General features: G+C 41.9%; 1 protein-coding gene across 1 annotated transcript in view; it reads right to left on the reverse strand.

Moving 5' to 3' along the window:
- LOC130915150 (zinc metalloprotease ZmpB-like) overlaps positions 1-18,570 on the reverse strand; it is a 61,012-nt gene that overhangs the window by 37,659 nt on the left and 4,783 nt on the right. The window contains exons 3-4 of the mRNA XM_057834960.1: positions 14,465-14,747; positions 834-1,085 (exon numbers count right to left, since the gene is read on the reverse strand). Of these exons, the coding sequence (XP_057690943.1) occupies positions 834-1,085; positions 14,465-14,747 (535 nt within the window). The remainder of the gene's footprint in view (positions 1-833; positions 1,086-14,464; positions 14,748-18,570) is intronic.

Consider the following 18,570-nt stretch of genomic DNA (forward strand, 5'->3'; position numbering starts at 1 on the left):
GTGAGTTCTTGTGTGTAAATTTAAATTTCCCTTCTGGGTGAATCCTTTACCACAAAATGTGCAGACAAAAGGCTTTTCTCCAGTGTGTGTACTTGTGTGATATGTTAACGCTCGCTTCGTAAAAAACCTTTTATCGCAACGAGAGCACATGAAGGGCTTCTCTCCAGTGTGTGTACGCGTGTGTAATTTTAAATTTCCCTTCTGGGCGAATTTTTTACCACAAAATGTGCAGACAAAAGGCTTTTCTCCATTGTGTGTACTTATGTGTTTTGTCAACGCTCGCTTCGAAACAAATCTTTTATTGCAAGGAGAGCAGACGAAAGTCTTCTCCCCAGTGTGTGTTTTTTTGTGATTGCTTAAATCTCTTTTCTTTAGGAATCCTTGACCGCAAAATGTACAGATAAAAGGAGTTTCTCCAGCGTGTGTACTTGTGTGTCTTATTAAGTCTTGCTTCGCACAAAATCCTTTATCGCAAAGAGAGCAATTGAAAGGCTTCTCTCCAGTGTGTCTTCTAGTGTGTATAATTAGATTTCCCTTCTTGGTGAATCTTATACCACAAAATGTACAAGGAAAAGGTTTTTGTTCAGTGTGTGTATGTGTGTGTATGATTAAATTTTCCTTGGTAGTGAATGTTTTATCACAATGTGAGCAGGAAAAAGGTTTCCCATCTGCGCATTCTTTTGTGTTTCTTTGCAGTGATGACTTGTTTAAGGATTTCGAAGCAACGAAGTCAACATCCTCCTCATCGGTGTTAAAGTCAGAAGAGTGTGATGTTATGTCGTCGCTGTCCGACAGTGGCGCTAAGAGGTCGTCCGGTGGCGATCGTCCCTCACCTTTAGCTGGCAGGTGTTGAAACAAGCTACTGCTTGCTAGTTTCGCTGCTCTGCTCTCTTTACTTGGACCTTCATCTTCTTCACTCTTCACACTAACAGTCGTTGGAAACTTGGGGATTTCATCTTCCTGTTCTTCTTTAACACTGGGGGTCTCTGGCTCAGCCTCCTGTTTGATGCACGGCATCTCCGACTCCTCCTGTTTAACATTGGGTGGAACATGCTTCTCCGGGTGAAGGTCTTCCACCATGACGTCTGCAGGACACAGGATAAAAAAGAAATCACTTCTGCTGCATGAGAGATACGCTTAAGACCACACGGTTTAGTAGCATTAACTAACACCACATGGACAATGTTCTTTTTTTCTACATCAATAGTGTATTTTTCATCAATCTATTAACTGCAATCAGTAACTCAAGTCCTCAGATGAAAGCCAACAAATCTGTTGCAGTCCGCAAATGCAAGGTAGGACCCCAGGTTCATTGAACACACAAAAAAGGCAATCGTGAAAAGGGAGACCAAAAACAGGATCCGTAACAATTGGTCGAATCAAAATAATAGAGGGAAAAGCGCGATGAGAGGAAGACTTAAAGAGCATACGACACGAGAAAAAAAAGTCTTAAATGGCATTATTATGTGAATTAGAATCATATTTTGAGACGATTCGACTATATACAACAATTTAGCAAAGCACAGAATACGAGAAATTAGTCTTTTAATCTGCCGTTTAGCCACACCTACCATTATAGGGCTTTAGCGTCCCAAACAGGTGGATGACGTCAGCGGTAGACTGGGCTCATCGGTTTTACTATTCAGCCCATTGAGGGGGAATTATTCAGAACGAGGAAAACGCGACGAAGAGAGCCGCAAAATGTCATTGTTTCAGTCTCTCTACTCCAATATTTTTACAGGATATTCTTTTTATCCAAGTATTTTTCCCCAATAGCTATATAAATGGCTTGAGAAGGACCAGTCAGCCCGTCGAGGGGGAACTATTCACATGAATGGGAACCTTTTGAAACTCCAAAAAGGCGCATACGCCTCTCCCTCATACAGAATGATTTTTCTGCAGCCGTTTGGCTGGCGTGATGCGAAAAACAAACGTATTAATCCGCAAAATCAGCTGAATCCTTCGTCCTCATACACAACAGTACACTGTAGCGTGAAGAGGACGCCTTCTACCGTACACGTCACAGCGCCCTCCTCCTCAATGCAAGACTGAAGCCGGAAGTCACTCATTTTCATGGCGCGGGATTAAAAAAACTAAATAAAAATAGCGATCGCTTCCACACACATCCAAGCGGCCCATATCATTCAGGGGCATAAAATACCGCGTGTATTATGAAATAAACATGCTTTTTCGTGTCACATGCACTTTAAAAAAACAAGGCAATGATGCAACTCGCAACAAAGGGATATACTGTACAAACTGTCAAATGGTAGCAAGTCAATATCTCGGCAACCTGCCTAGGATCGGTTTAAAGACACTGCTGATGAGCTGGAATTGGATGCAGGTACGACATCAGGACTCATCCCATAGTTCTGTGTACAAAACAATCTGAATAGCAGCAGAATTTGACAAAATTATGTCTGTCTTCATACTAGCTTCGCTTGCTAGCTAGCACAGTTATTCTAAGTCCAGCCCAACCACATTATAATCCCCAGCGTCCATTGCGCGCATATCACATGACACTCTCCGTAGGTCAAAACATGTACTTCACTGCTGGCCAAAAGTATTGGCACCCCTGCAATTAGGCTTGAGTGTATGACGTGGCACTCGCGAGGTTTCCGCCCCTATCGCCCTGTTGGAAGCATGAAGTTCAGTGTCAGAACTCCGGGAAACACAAAGAGTGAGGCATTTCGACTCCGGTCACTCTTTAAAAATGATTGGAAATTATTGTTCGGTAAAGAATTGCAACAACCGATCGAATAGAAAGGAGAATGTACAGCTCGACGGAACCCCATCGAGTTTCTTCCGGATCCCTACATGGACAAAAGGCGAGGGAAAGCTCATATCTGAACTTACCAAATGTCGAAGAATGGCATGGGTGGCCTCGATCAGAAGGAAGGGCATAACGTTTGATTCTCCAGTTACACACATAGTTTGCTCTATGCACTTCCACTCTGGTAAGTTATTTTCGATTGTCTACGCAAATTTCGGTAACTTTATGCCCCAAGTCGGCCTGTTGTTAGCTATAGCTACAGCTAAACAACTAGAATGCATATATGTGCATTGTCTTCATAAGACATAATTCCTGTCGTTTCTAAATGAAAAAGCTATAACATGTTGCCGTGAGATAGTGGCAAAGAATTTGTACACAGGCTACATTGTCTGCAACAAATCTGTTTTCTAAAACACAGCATTGATTTGTCACTTAACAATCACAGCTCAGCACAGCACAAATTCAGATGTTCATGACAATGAAAATGTAAACACACATTGCCTACCTTTGCAAGAACGATGGTGTTGCCGTTTGCTACGGTCATGATGTGCAGGTCCTGCACCGACCCGCAGCAAAACTGTTTGTAGCTTTGTAGCGATTTGTAGTTTCGGAAGTGCTGATGAATGTAGTAACTTATACCAAACACTAAATACAGCATGATGTCAATTTCACGTAGTGGTGGAAGCTTGTCGACATCTTTATTCCATTTGTGTTCGGTTTGCTCGTAAGGGTCAACATTGTTCACATCCTTAAGTTTGCTCACATATCTGTCTTTCACCGTAGTAACAAGTTTGTCTCTATATCGAACTGGCAAGTTTTCCTTACTTTTTTCCATCTTTGGCACTCGTAGTTGAATTGTATTTGCCGTTAAGTTTATATGTCCCGTGATGCAGACGTGCTTCCAATATGGCTGCGTTGTCGCAAATCTCGCATGATCCCGTGTTGCTGTGACGTAAACGCTCGAGCCTAATTCTGTCAGATAATGCTCAATTTCTCCCAGAAAATGATTCCAATTACAAATGCTTTGGTAGTAATATCTTCATTTATTTTGCTTGCAATGAAAAAAAAACAAAAGATAATGAAAAAATATTACTTCATTATAGTTTTACACAAAACTCAAAATGGGCCTGACAAAAGTATTGGCACCCTGAGCCTAGTACTTGGTAGCACAACCTTAGACAACACTCTCGACCCTCGCCAGTTCGCATCTCGGATTAACAGATCCACAGAGGATGCCATCACCTCAGCTCTGCATGCTGTGCTGAGTCACCTGGAACAGCAACAGAGCTATGGCAGGATGCTCTTTGTGGATTATAGTTCTGCATTTAACCCCATCATCCCGGACATTCTCATTAAAAAGCTGGACACCCTGGGCCTCCCCCCATCACATGCTCCTGGATCAAGGACTTCTTTTCCAACAGACCCCAGACTGTGAGACTCTGCCCCCACCATTCATCCACCCGGCTCACCACAGGGCTGCATGCGGAGCCCCCTCCTGTACTGCCTCTACACCTACGACTGCAGTCCAATCCACAGGAGCAACACCATCGTCAAGTTTGCTGATGACACCGGTGGTTGGACTAATCTCACAGGAAACTGCGAATTAGCGCCCCCCCCCCCCCCATTTTTTTTTGTGTGTGTGTGTGTTTTGTGTGCTCAATGTACTTTTTCAGATTTAGCATTGGAAAGAGATACATATTAGACATGTTTTTTTCCCTCGCTTTTCCCCCCAAAGCGATTTTAAAAAATGTATATAAATAAATGATTTTTAAGCACTTCAAATGTCATAATTATGATCAGTTTTAAACATAACTGTTCAACCAAATCATTTTTGTACAAGAATAAAGTACTGTAGTAGATAAATGCTTGGCTTTATTAAATGCTTCTGTTTATCTACCTTAGCTGTAACTGTTGGAGTGACATGAAGAAATTTCAAACTCCTCATGAACACTTCTGGCATTTATATCTCTCCAACGTCTCCACACATATACTCTAGCGCACTTCCTTGCAGAAACTGTTTAACAAGTTAAACGATGATTGACAGATGCCTGTGTGAAGTCTGCTTCTTTGGCCAGATCAAAGCCATCGTTAACTTTAATAAGCATGTGCCGCAGTGACTGAGAGGAACAAAGGGCTGGGAGAGGGAGAGTGTGAGGCTGGCGCAGAGCAGAAAGCAAGGCATATGTGGATAAAAAATTTTTTTTAAACTATCGCACGTGCTTGCGATGGGACTATCGCGCATGCGCACATTGTGATGGCGATGTTTAAACGATATATCGTTCAGGCTTATGTTAAATAGCATTATTATGTGAATTAGAATCATATTTTGAGACGATTCGACTATATACAACATGGGTGCCCAAGTCCGGTCCTATCCAACTTGTTTTCCATGTCTCCCTCCTCCAACACAGCTGAATCAAGCAATCGGGATCGTTATCAGGCTCCAGCAGCGCTTGCTGATGAGCTGATCATTTAATTCAGGTGTGCTAAAGGAGGGAGACATGGAAAACAAGCTGGACAGGGGCTCTCGAGGACCGGACTCGGGCACCCCTGATATAAAACAATTTAGAAAAGCGCAGATGACGAGAAATTAGTCTTTTAATCTGCCGGTTAGTCACACCTACCATTATAGGGCTCTAGTATCCCCAACAGGTGGATGACATCAGCGGGAGAATGGGCTCATCGGTTTTACTATTCAGCCCATTTAGGGGAATTATTCAGAACGAGGAAAACGCGACAAAGACAGCTGTAAAAAGTCATTGTTTCAGTGTCCTCCAATATTTTTACAGGATATTCTTTTTATCCAAGTATTCTTCCCCAATAGCTAAATAAATGGCATGGCCATGACAAATAACAGTCTTGTGCTAAATGTAAAATGAAATACTACAAATGCATTTATTCAGGACGACAAGTCAACATTACTCTATAATGGTCAAAACTGTCGACTTAACCTTTACTGTTGCACCTTATGTCATGGGCTTATGTCATTTCCCTTCTCCGGCTTCGGAGAATGTAAATAAACCAATAGGCGTGACAGCTAGCCGACATGCTAACCCGAACCGAGTGATGTTTCAAAGTCTTCGAAGCGGAAATTCACATATAACTAGCCCGGACATTTCATATGACGACTCGGTTGTCAGTTGTCTTCGCCGATCGGCAACCCGCCCGGCGGCGAACAAGTTGGAGCTCGTCGTTCCCCTGCTGAGGCAGAGCGCTCGTTTGCGGGGAAGCAGCTGGACAATGATCGCCGGACAAACCGGCCGATGTCGGAGGAGAGTGTAACTGCCAAATTGTTAACACGAATATGGCAAAATAATGCTTTACTACACGGTGAAATCGTAAACAGCGAGACTCAAAGGAGGGTGGCTGCAGTTGTTATACAGCTAACATCACAATATGTGTATGAAGAGTGTAAAGTGCTTTGAGCACCTCGAAAGGTGGAAAAAGCGCTATACAAGTATAACAAGGAATGAGGACAGCTTTTTACGTGCCCAGCCATGATCAAACATAAGTAGTCCTTTATTTAAAGAAAGTGTGTAGTGTTTACTTTGTAATCGCTGTATTCGCGGCTATTTTTAACACAAAGATGCCATTTCTGATCGGTTGGAAAATTTGACAGAACACCGGGCACATGAAGAGGGCATTAAGCCGAGTAGCCTATAGAGCTCTCCGACAGGGGCTTGTGCGACAAGCCGCCGGTCGTCGGCCAAGAGGACAAGGAGCATGTCAGCCACAAAATGCAAGCCAACTACTTATTAAAATGATCCCAGTATTTGACATAATACAAATCACGATGTTTATTCACTTCCTTGTAAGTCCCATGGTCCCACAGTAGTAGGGCTTGTTTTGGCCAATTTCCACCAGTGAATGGGAACCTTTTGAAACCCCAAAAAGGCTCACACGTAAAGCAAGATTTTTCTGCAGCCGTTTGGTTGGCGTGATGCGAAAAATAAACGAATTAATCCGCAAAATCAGCTGAATCCTTAGTCCTTCCCATAGAACAGTATGGCTGTATAGGGAAGAGGACTTCTTTTCCCGTACATGTCACAGCGCCCTCTTCCTCATGCAAGACCGAAGCCGGAAGTCTGTCATTTTCGTAGCGCAGGATTCAAAAAATTGAATAAATATATCGATCGCCTCTTTACACATCCAAGTGGTCCATTTCATTCAGGAGCATAAAATACCGCGTGTATTATGAAATAAACATGCTTTTTCGTGTCACAGGCACTATAAGCTTTTGGAGAAAATTACTTGATTTAAGAAAAATTATCAGATTAAGACGTTATTAGGGCTGCAGCTATCGAATATTTTAGTAATCGAGTAATCGACTGAAAATTCTATTGATTAATCGAGTAATCGGATAAAACATTTTTTTAGGTAAAAAGAAATTATTAATATACATTTGAAAACAAGACATTTAATCAAATATTGAACCATTTTCAGTCAATCAATGTCTTTATTTTCGATGTAAATTGTTGAAAACAGCCAACAATTGCATCTCAGAGGAGACTAGAATAAAAAGACTAATTCACTGCTTTTACTTAAAAAACTTCTAGATCTTATAAAAAATATATACATATATTTCTTACCAAAAAATGTCATTACGCTTGATATCACACACCACTTAAAAGTTAGGTGTTTTCCCCATGTGTTTCAATAGAATTTCCATTTGTGTCAAGCTATTTTTAAGTTCTAGTTAAGTTTGAAGTTAGTCTAAACTGTAAGTCCTGATAGGATTTTGAGTTTTTGCAGTGTTCAAAATGAATGTACGTATGATACCTGCTATATTGGAGCATATTAGGGACCAGTGCTTCTTGGTGTGTTATCCAGCAATGACTACTGAGCTAAAATTGACAGTTAGCATTATTTTTTATTTTACACCCGCATCACTCTACAGCGCTATGTTTTCACAGATTAAACAAAGCCTGTATGTAAGACACGTTAGCCACACATCGACAGCGGTCTTAATTGATAGAAAACTAGCTCTAACGTTACGTGAGCTAATGACAGTAACGTTAATCTTATTTATTAGCGCTATGTAGTCTACTGCTTTAAGATGGCGGCCGTTTACTAACGCCGCCCTGTCTGTCATCTCGCATCTAGTTCTACTTACATATGACATCTATGAGACGCATCAGAACTTAGCTACCTGCTACCACTGTAGCATCATGCGGGCGTAGTTTTTAGCAACGTCGGCGTGGCTTGTAGCAGCTTGTCAGCTGCAGTAAGGTGTTTTTTTTTTTTTTTCATCGGTTCTTCCTCTACGCACGTGACATCAGCGCGTGGTCCCGCATTAAAAGTACTCCGGGGAAAGGTGATGCTTAGAGCTGGCAAAATTAAACGATTCCTCGAGGTGAATAAAGTTACTCGGATCAGTTTTTTAACTCAAGTTACTCGAGTTGCTCGAGTATTCGTTTCAGTTCTCGACGTTATACTGCAAATTTGCAGTGTGAAAGTATAAGTCAATACAGATTTATTTTTGGATTCTTAATGTAGCCTATCAACTAATTACCGTAATTTCCTGAATATAAGGCGCACCAGTCTATAACGCGCACCCCAACTTTACCTGTAAAATTCTAGGGAAAATTCTTGTACCCGTGTGTAATGCGCACCCTAATTTTAGCACCAATAAATATGAGTCTCATGTCTCGAACTTTTATAAAGTACGTGGTTGCAGCATTTTTTAATCCTTTTGTCAAATATCTTTAAAAAAAAATAGAATATTAATTTTCCGTGGTAAAATTGCTCACAGTATACGATAATTTTCACAAAGTAAGGAGTTGTAGCGAGTTTTAACAGAATTCACCAGCGGAACTAATGTTGGCAAGTTGTGTAGTTCCCAGGGGGAAGAGTTTAGTTAAGGGAACAGCCGGAAGTAAACAAATGTCCCGCGATTTGCGTGCAAGATGTACATTGCTACTTTGTGAGTTTCAATGTAAATAAAACAACGCGGCTTGGCTCAGTGGTTCGACACTCTTCTTCAGACTCCTGTCCTAGCTTTCCACACGGTCAAAATTTATACGAAACGGATCGCCGTATACGTTCACTTCAAGACATCGTCGCCGTGTGCTGGCATTTTGCAACGCAAAGGTAAGAAAAATGTACCGGTAAATAATGAACGAATAGTACAAAAAAAACCATTTTAATTTTATTAGATGTGAAAAATATCATGAAAACAATTATTTACCACATGAAACTTGATTATTATATCACTGTCGTTCGGATTAGGGAATATTGTGCTGGTCCATGCTTACAATGGAACATGAATCATGATGAATTTTTTCTGTCTCCGTCCCTGTACCCGTGAATAACACGCACCCATGATTTTACGAGTAAATTTTGGGGAAAAAGTGTGCGTTATATTCGGGAAATTACGGTAGTTCCTCTTGGTGAGAAGTGTAGCCCTGACCGCTGTTCACCCAATCTGTTTGGTCCTATTTATGTCCCGTTCCGACCGCTTTTGTGACTCTCTTCAATGTTTAAGGATTTTGAAGCATTTTGGTTTAAAGCTGTAATGTGAAGTAATTTCATAACATGCCAAATAGGGTCACAATTAAATTAAACATTGTCCAACAAATAAAGCATGAAAAATAATTTGTATGTTGTATATTTGACAAAATAATTGTGTTTCCGAAGTTCGAGCCTGAAAGGGGACGAACCCGGAAGTGATACGTCACACCGAGAACAGCGATGGCAGCGCTCCATACGGCCGCCGTACAAAGCCCTTCAAACAATGACTCAAACAGCGATATAAGCAATAGATCGAGCGCAAGGGAGGAGATCCAAGTTTTTGAAGAGTTGGAGGAAGAAGAGGAGCTTGTAATTTCATGTTGGACCTAACATGTATTAGCCATCAGGCTGCAAACAATGTGCCTAGACTACCTACTTCACATTTGACAGCATTCTGCCGCGGTCCTCCTCGCCAGCTGTTTGCTCGCCATTCACGCTCGTTTGCATTTGATCGCTAGTCTGATACACTCCCGCTTTTTCGGTGAGGTCTTTTGTGTTTATTCGTTATTGGATCGTTTTTGTTCACCACTGTAAATAAGAGCACTGAAGCAAGAAGGGGTAAGTCGCCATTTCTGCGAAACCCGTTTTCTCCTGTTTTTTTTAGCGTAAGAAGCTAGGTTAGTGGCTGTCTTTTCTTCGTTCTTTTTCATGATCAGGGTTTAGGGATCTAGTATATTCGGTGATAAGCTGATGCAAGATGGCGCCCCTGTGTTTGGCTGGCCGTCTCACTCTGCTCGATGTATTGTTATTTTGCCTGTATTTACTACTTGTTATACGGACAGTGTCACCGCTGCACGATCGCCTGACACTTTTTAATATACGTGACACGTTGGAAAAGTTGCCGTATGGTGGCTATAGTCACTCAAAGTCACCGCCGCCTTTTTTGGCGTTTTTACCACCACATCTACGGCGTCTTCCTTGTTGGTTGCCTCGTACCTACCGCCGCCGGAGACGTGGAAAGCGGGGAGGAATTGCAGTCAAATTAAAAGCCTACCTGGCGTCCTATCGCTGCGATCGCTATCATCCACCGGCTAGACGCCTGACTGCCTTCAAGGGATATGATCTACGGAGTTCCTTGGAGTTCCGTTATCGGTGGCTTCGGCTGACTAACCGGGACGTCGGGACGCTACTTCCGCGTTGTCGGCCGGTGAGGCTTTCCCTGCGTGGCTCTGTGCCGGGGAACCTTCGCCCGCTCCGCGGCTTCACCCCCACAGCTGAGCACTCCCTGGTTCACTCAGCGCTAATTAACACAAGGTCCCTTACGAATGAGACGTTTATTTTGAACGACTTCTTTTCGACACATCATTTGGATTTCCTTTTTCTAACGGAGACCTGGCTGAAACCAGGTGAATGCAGCGCCTTTTCGGAGCTCCTCCCATCTGGCTGCTGTTTTTTCAGCACCCCGCGAGCGTCTGGCCGTGGTGGCGGCCTGGCTGCTGTATTCAAGGACAAGTTCAAATGTAGGACCATAACTGCTCATAATTATTCAAGTTTTGAACTGCAGTTATTCTCTATCGCGCTTTCTCCCCCATTGCTTTGTGCCACTATTTATCGGCCCCCTGGTTTTAACAAGGATTTTATCCAGGAGTTTTCAGAGTTTTTATCAGACTTTATTCCAACATTTGGCAGGGTTTTAATTTGCGGGGATTTTAACATTCACGTCTGCTGCTCTGCAAATCAGCTGGCGAATGAGTTTAAAGGACTTCTGGACTCATTTGGCCTCACCCAGTCTGTGAATGCACCAACTCATGAGCATGGTCACACTTTGGATCTGGTGATTTCGCTTGGGCTTTCAGTCTCCATCAGAGAAATAGTGGATATTGCCATCTCGGACCACCTTCCCATCATTTTTGACTTTGCTGCCCCTTTGTCTGCAGAAAAGCAAATTTCTCCAGCTTGTTACCGCCGGCGCATCACTCCATCCACAGCAGGAGAGTTTGTGACTGCATTTGGAGACCTGCAGCAGCATCCTGACGCCGTTCTGCCTTCTCCTGTCTGCTCAGACAGTCTTCTCTCCATTTTTTGTTCCACCTGCACTGCTGTTTTGGACTCCATTGCCCCTCTACGGCAAAAAAGTTCCAAACCCAAAGCCACTCCATGGTTTAATGACTATACCCGCCTGCTTAGGCAAAAATGCAGGCGGGCTGAACGTCAATGGAAAAAGGACAAACTCCATGTTTCTTTGGAATTGCTGAGGGACACCTTGGCTGCCTATCAGGAGGCCCTAAAACAGGCCAAGTCGAATTATTTATCTTCTATTATACATAACAGCTCCAGCCATCCAAGACTGCTTTTTAACACAATTGACTCTGTTTTAAACCCGCACCCCACTGTCTTAACTGATGTGTCAGGAGCCACTTGTGAGGAGTTTCTCGCTTTCTTTCAAAACAAAGTCTCTTCGGTCAGGCAAAATGTCTGCAATTCGGGTATCTCATCAGATAATCTACATCCTCCAGAACTGCTCACTGTTTTTGAACAATTTGATCTCCTTCCATTGTCATCTCTGTCTGAAATAGTTAGTGGCATGAAACCCACTAACTGTCCGTTAGATATAATTCCAGCTGGGCTTCTAAAGGAAGTCTTTAGTTGCCTCGGACCAAGTCTGCTGGCTCTTATAAATAACTCTCTCAGTACCGGTTCTGTCCCAGCTGCCTTCAAACAGGCTGTAGTCAGACCCCTTCTTAAAAAAACCCATCTCGACTCCTCCGTGCTGTCCAATTTTAGACCCGTCTCCCACTTGTCTTTCCTTTCTAAAGTTTTAGAAAAAGTTGTTTTTATTCAATTGCAAACATTTCTAGAGACAAACTCCACCCTTGACAAGTTTCAATCAGGCTTCAGGTCCAGACATAGCACTGAGTCAGCACTGTTAAAAGTGCACAACGACATTGCACTTTCTGTAGATAATGGAAACCCAGCAATCCTTGTTTTACTAGATCTCACAGCAGCATTTGATACAGTCGACCACACAGTCCTTGTATCTCGTCTAGAACACTTTATAGGTATCCGTGGTAAAGCTCTACAGTGGTTTAAATCGTACCTGGAACATAGGACCTTCTCAGTAATGATTGGGGAATTTTCCTCCTCACAAACCTCTCTGTCTTGTGGGGTGCCACAAGGCTCCATTTTAGGGCCTGTTCTCTTTGCACTTTATCTCCTACCTTTAGGATCAGTTATAAAAAAACATAATATCTCTTTTCATTTTTATGCTGATGACCTGCAGCTGTATCTCCCCCTGAGACCCAACGAACAAACTGCTCTCACTAAATTAATGGAGTGCATATCCGATGTGAAGCAGTGGCTAGCGCAAAACTTTTTACATCTTAACGAAAGCAAAACTGAATATATTACTTTTGGCACACCTTCCATGTTAAATGCCCTTGAGCCCAACCCTGGCACTCTGGCTCCCTTTTTTAAAACACATGTTAAAAATCTCGGAGTGATATTCGATTGCAGGCTCAACTTTGAAAAACAGATTAGTTCTGTTGTAAGAGCAAGTTTTTTCCAGCTCCGTCTCCTGGCCAAAGTGAAGCCTTTTCTTACTCGCCACGACTTGGAAAAAGCAATTCACGCTTTTATAAGCTCAAGGCTGGATTACTGCAACGCTCTTTATGTTGGTCTTCCCAAATCCTCAGTTTCTCGTCTCCAACTTGTTCAAAATGCTGCTGCTCGATTTTTAACAGATACACCTAGACGTGAACATATTACCCCCGTGCTATCATCGCTCCACTGGCTTCCAGTCCATTTTAGAATTGATTTTAAACTTTTACTGTTTGTTTTTAATTCTATTAATGGCAAGGCTCCTTCTTACTTATCAGAAATTTTAACCATCCGTAACTCTGGCAGGAGTCTTCGCTCTACCGGCCAACTTCATTTGCAAGTCCCAAGGTCCAAACTCAAACAGTGGGGAGACCGATCTTTTGCGGTTGCTGCACCCAGGTTATGGAATAGTCTTCCCCCGGAAATCCGCACCACTACAAATTTGGGCCTTTTTAAATCTCGTTTAAAGACACACCTTTTTAGACTCGCCTTTCCCCAAGATTAGTTTAGCCTGGTTTTATTTCTTTAGGGTTTTTAATGTTTTCGGATTTTATCTGTTTTATTGTTTTGTTTGGTGTCTGACTAATCGTGATGCGATGGTTCGTTTTTTTTCTTTTCTTTTCTTCCTAATGTCATTTTATAACACTTTCCTGCCTTTTATTTACTATGTGCCATGTTTGTCTTTGTTGTAAAGCACTTTGGGGACCTTTCGGGTTTTGTAAAGGGCTATATAAATAAATTTGATTTGATTTGGTTAGCGGGTGGGGTTCAAGTGTAGATTCCTTTTGTTTGTTGATTTGGCCTGGGCTTACCCTGAAGCCGCGCTTCATCTACATTTTGTACATATTCATTGCGAGTTTGATTGTTGTGTAAATTTTGTGCCACTTGTGAAATTGTGTGGCTCGTTTTATGTTACACCCTTCGCGAGCCGTCCTTGGAACGTAACACCAGCGAACACAACAACAACTATGCCACGACTATTGCCATGAGTTGGCTTTCGGCTAACGTCGCTAGCTTCTACTGTACATTCCACAACAGTTGTCAGCTCTGCTTTGACAAAGTCATCAGTCATCTATCCAAAAATCACACTTACTTTTTGGCAAATCCTTGATCATAAGCAGACCGGTTAAGGAAGCAGGCATCTTCGAAGTGTTTGCAGCAGAGAACACTACTCGATGATGGCGTGAAATTCATTCGCTTCGTGCGAACGAAAGATGTCCATTTACGTGCCCTGCTATCCTTTGGCCACTCATACAACTTTTCGTTTGAGTGAGAACAAAACATCGCCACACACCGCCGTGGCATCTTACTGAGAAGCAATGCAACAAACAATACTGTTCTATGGCGGACTTCCCTCGCACTTCCCGGTGTGACGTAATTTCCGAAGATTTCCGAAGATTGCCGAAGAAAAGCATTTTCGTTGTCAAGGGCGTTGCTATGGGTTAAACAAAGAATCTGGAAGGGTTGCGTTAAAAAAAATAACGAAAATATGCTTATAAATGTTTAGCCATTGATATTATTCAAAAACATAGTTGGCCAACCTTACTTCACATTACTGCCTTAAGTCTTTATCCTCCTCATCAGGGTTAAAATCAGAAAGGTGTGACGTTATGTTGTCACTGTCTGAGAACAGCGCTAACAAACCTTCAGGTTGCGATTGTCCCCCTCCTTTTGCTGTCAGGTGTTGAAAGTAGCTGTCGCTCGCAGGTTTTGCTGCTCTGCTCTCTTTGCTTGGACCTTCGTCGTCTTCACTCTTTACACTGACAATCATTGGAAACTTGGGGATTTCATCTTGCCCTTCTGTAATGCTGGGGGTCTCTGGCTCCTCCTCCTGTTTAATGTACGGCATCTCCAACTCCTCCTGTTTAACATGGAGTGGATCTTGCTTCTTAGGATGAAGGTCTTTAATAGTGACGTCTGGAGGACACTGGAGAAGGAAAAATATCATGTGATTGGCTAAAGTCAAGCTTTGCTCATTCTACTGCCATGATTTTCATGTTGTATATTTTTGACCGACACTAAGGTCTGGAAACCCCAGTTTACAGTCGTCGCGCAACCGCTTTTGTTTCAACCCAGCCATAAAAAGAAGTAATCGTTTTTATTATTCGAAATGTGTGTCATTTTTAGCTTAGAACCATTAATCGAGGTCTAATACTTCATTAATAAAACGACTATAAAAATTATTCACTCGCATATTTTCAACTTTTATACAAATGACGTCACAATGAAAAAAAATGGTGTCAGTAAAAGTCACTGATAACTACCTCAAAACTATTGCTTAATTGTATTTTTTGTGTTACTGTCGCATTTTCTCAGATATGTTAGATGATAAATAATTGATCCAGACAAAGAAAAATTGAAGAAAGAAACAAAAAACGTTTAAATTAGAGCAGGGCGGTAAACCGAAAATTTACCGTTACCGAAATTCTTCTCGATGACCGACGTAATTTTGACCATGTCGGTAAATTCGTTAATTTAATAGAACAAGAAAATATAGTCTTTTCATCCCGCGTTGACTGTGTTGTTCGGCTATGCTCATTCCCCTTTAAGAAAGAAGACAGTGTGCTTACGTATGGAGTCACGTGGTTTTCAGGAAGCCAAACAAACAGAAGCCTGGTAGGCTAACGCTACAAGAAAACGGGATGGAGTCGGGCTTAAGTTAGCTTTGCAAAACTTTCACCAGACATTAAGTAAACTCTTGGCGGGTTCCAGACAGGCTTTCACCCGCTGTCATCCCTGGTTCTCAGGATTTCAGGAGAAGATGGTTTCAGTGCTTTCTTCTGGTAGCCAAGCCACAGGCTAACGCTAGCGGCTAATGGTAGAAATGAACGTGATGGAGTCGGATAGCGGCTCTAAACTTGTCGAAACGGCTGAAATTAATGAGTGGACTGGGCACAGACTTCATGTAGCAATCATTATGTCGCGTTATTTGGTATCTCTGTGTGATTTCTCTGAAAGCTTTCATGATGGTAAAGCACTCAGCATAAAGTATAATCCAACAGTGAAGCCTATATATAATATGACAGTTTAATGGCCACAGCTATTTTTCTGTATGTGTCTGCTTTATTCTGCCATCATAAAATCTAAAATGTTTCACTGGCATCAGAGCAATACAGCTTTTATCTGGTTGTGTCTGTGTGGGAGGTGCATGTATTAAAAATTGTTCTGGAAAAAAAAAACTGAAACCTTGACGTAAACACTTGTGTTGAATAATTATGTCACAGCAGCCATTACCAATAAGTTGTCTCAAGTGTACTGTTAAAGCTGCAAGTCATTTGTGTTAGAATGACATGTTTTCACAGTCATATTGAGTTTTATAATGTACATTTTTCAAGTCATACAAGCTGTTATAAATGTTCAAACTAGAATTTTTATTGTTTACAAGATTTTTTTTAATACTTAATGTTTAGACTGCATATGCAATTGTTAAATTGAAAGCTGGTAAATAAATTTAACGAGAAACGGTTAATTTGTATTCCACGCATTGATTCAAATTTTTTAATTATCTAACAGTCTGCTTGGGCCAATTTATCGTCATTTATCGTTATCGAGGTAAATCTGCTCAATTTATCGTGATGCGTACTTAAGGCCATATCGCCCAGCCCTAGTTTAAATATATGAATAAGAAAATCTCGACCACTCCTTGATATCTGCGATTTCTGTATTGCAACCCTTGTTATATGACCATGTTTCACCCATGAAATCCCCCCAAAATCCAGCTGTGGCTATTCACAGCTATGTCTAGACATGCTACAGGGAGATTTTGGATCGAAACAAGGTAAGTATGCGATAATATCTCGTTACAGTCATGGCGTCCGTAATTCTGCTCTCGCATGTTCTCACCTCCAGATAGGGTTTTGCGGTTTAAAAACCTTTTTTTTGAAAAAAAAAAATATGCCCTCCTGTTCAAATGTTTCTTCCCCCAAGGAAATTGAGATTTTAAGCTTTCCAATGATGTATCACACATGCATATCGGACAATTTTGAAATTTGGCCACATTGAGGGTCTCAGAGCGGAACTTCAAGTCACCCGAGTGTTTTCCGCCATATACAGTGCCTTGCAAAAGTATTCGGCCTCCTTGAACCTTGCAACCTTTCGCCACATTTCAGGCTTCAAACAAAGATATAAAATTTTAATTTTTTTGTCAAGAAACAACAAGTGGGACACAATCGTGAAGTGGAACAAAATTTATAGGATAATTTAAACTTTTTTAACAAATAAAAAACTGAAAAGTGGGGTGTGCAATATTATTCGGCCCCCTTGCGTTAATACTTTGTAGCGCCACCTTTTGCTCCAATTACAGCTGCAAGTCGCTTGGGGTATGTTTCTATCAGTTTTGCACATCGAGAGACTGACATTCTTGCCCATTCTTCCTTGCAAAACAGCTCGAGCTCAGTGACGTTGGATGGAGAGTGTTTGTGAACAGCAGTCTTCAGCTCTTTCCACAGATTCTCGATTGGATTCAGGTCTGGACTTTGACTTGGCCATTCTAACACCTGGATACGTTTATTTTTTTAACCATTCCATTGTAGATTTGGCTTTATGTTTTGGATCATTGTCCTGTTGGAAGATAAATCTCCGTCCCAGTCTCAGGTCTTGTGCAGATACCAACAGGTTTTCTTCCAGAATGTTCCTGTATTTGGCTGCATCCATCTTCCCGTCAATTTTAACCATCTTCCCTGTCTCTGCTGAAGAAAAGCAGGCCCAAACCATGATGCTGCCACCACCATGTTTGACAGTGGGGATGGTGTGTTCAGGGTGATGAGCTGTGTTGCTTTTACGCCAAACGTATCGTTTTGCATTGTGGCCAAAAAGTTCAATTTTGGTTTCATCTGACCAGAGCACCTTCTTCCACATGTTTGGTGTGTCTCCCAGGTGGCTTGTGGCAAACTTTAAACGAGACTTTTTATGGATATCTTTGAGAAATGGCCTTCTTCTTGCCACTCTTCCATAAAGGCCAGATTTGTGCAGTGTACGACTGATTGTTGTCCTATGGACAGACTCTCCCACCTCAGCTGTAGATCTCTGCAGTTCATCCAGAGTGATCATGGGCCTCTTGGCTGCATCTCTGATCAGTTTTCTCCTTGTTTGAGAAGAAAGTTTGGAAGGACGGCCGGGCCTTGGTAGATTTGCAGTGGTCTGATGCTCCTTCCATTTCAATATGATGGCTTGCACAGTGCTCCTTGAGATGTTTAAAGCTTGGGAAATCTTTTTGTATCCAAATCCGGCTTTAAACTTCTCCACAACAGTATCTCGGACCTGCCTGGTGTGTTCCTTGGTTTTCATAATGCTGTCTGCACTTTAAACAGAACCCTGAGACTATCACAGAGCAGGTGCATTTATACGGAGACTTGATTACACACAGGTGGATTCTATTTATCATCATCGGTCATTTAGGACAACATTGGATCTTTCAGAGATCCTCACTGAACTTCTGGAGTGAGTTTGCTGCACTGAAAGTAAAGGGGCCGAATAATATTGCACGCCCCACTTTTCAGTTTTTTATTTGTTAAAAAAAGTTTAAATTATCCAATAAATGTTGTTCCACTTCACGATTGTGTCCCACTTGTTGTTGATTCTTGACAAAAAAATTAAATTTCATATCTTTATGTTTGAAGCCTGAAATGTGGCGAAAGGTTGCAAGATTCAAGGGGGCCGAATACTTTTGCAAGGCACTGTATATTCACACAACACCAAAGTCACTCACTCACCTTATTGATTAGACGTCATTCTTGGGGAGAAGACCTTAA

This window comes from Corythoichthys intestinalis, chromosome 1, assembly GCF_030265065.1.
Source record: "Corythoichthys intestinalis isolate RoL2023-P3 chromosome 1, ASM3026506v1, whole genome shotgun sequence".
NCBI lineage: Eukaryota > Metazoa > Chordata > Actinopteri > Syngnathiformes > Syngnathidae > Corythoichthys > Corythoichthys intestinalis.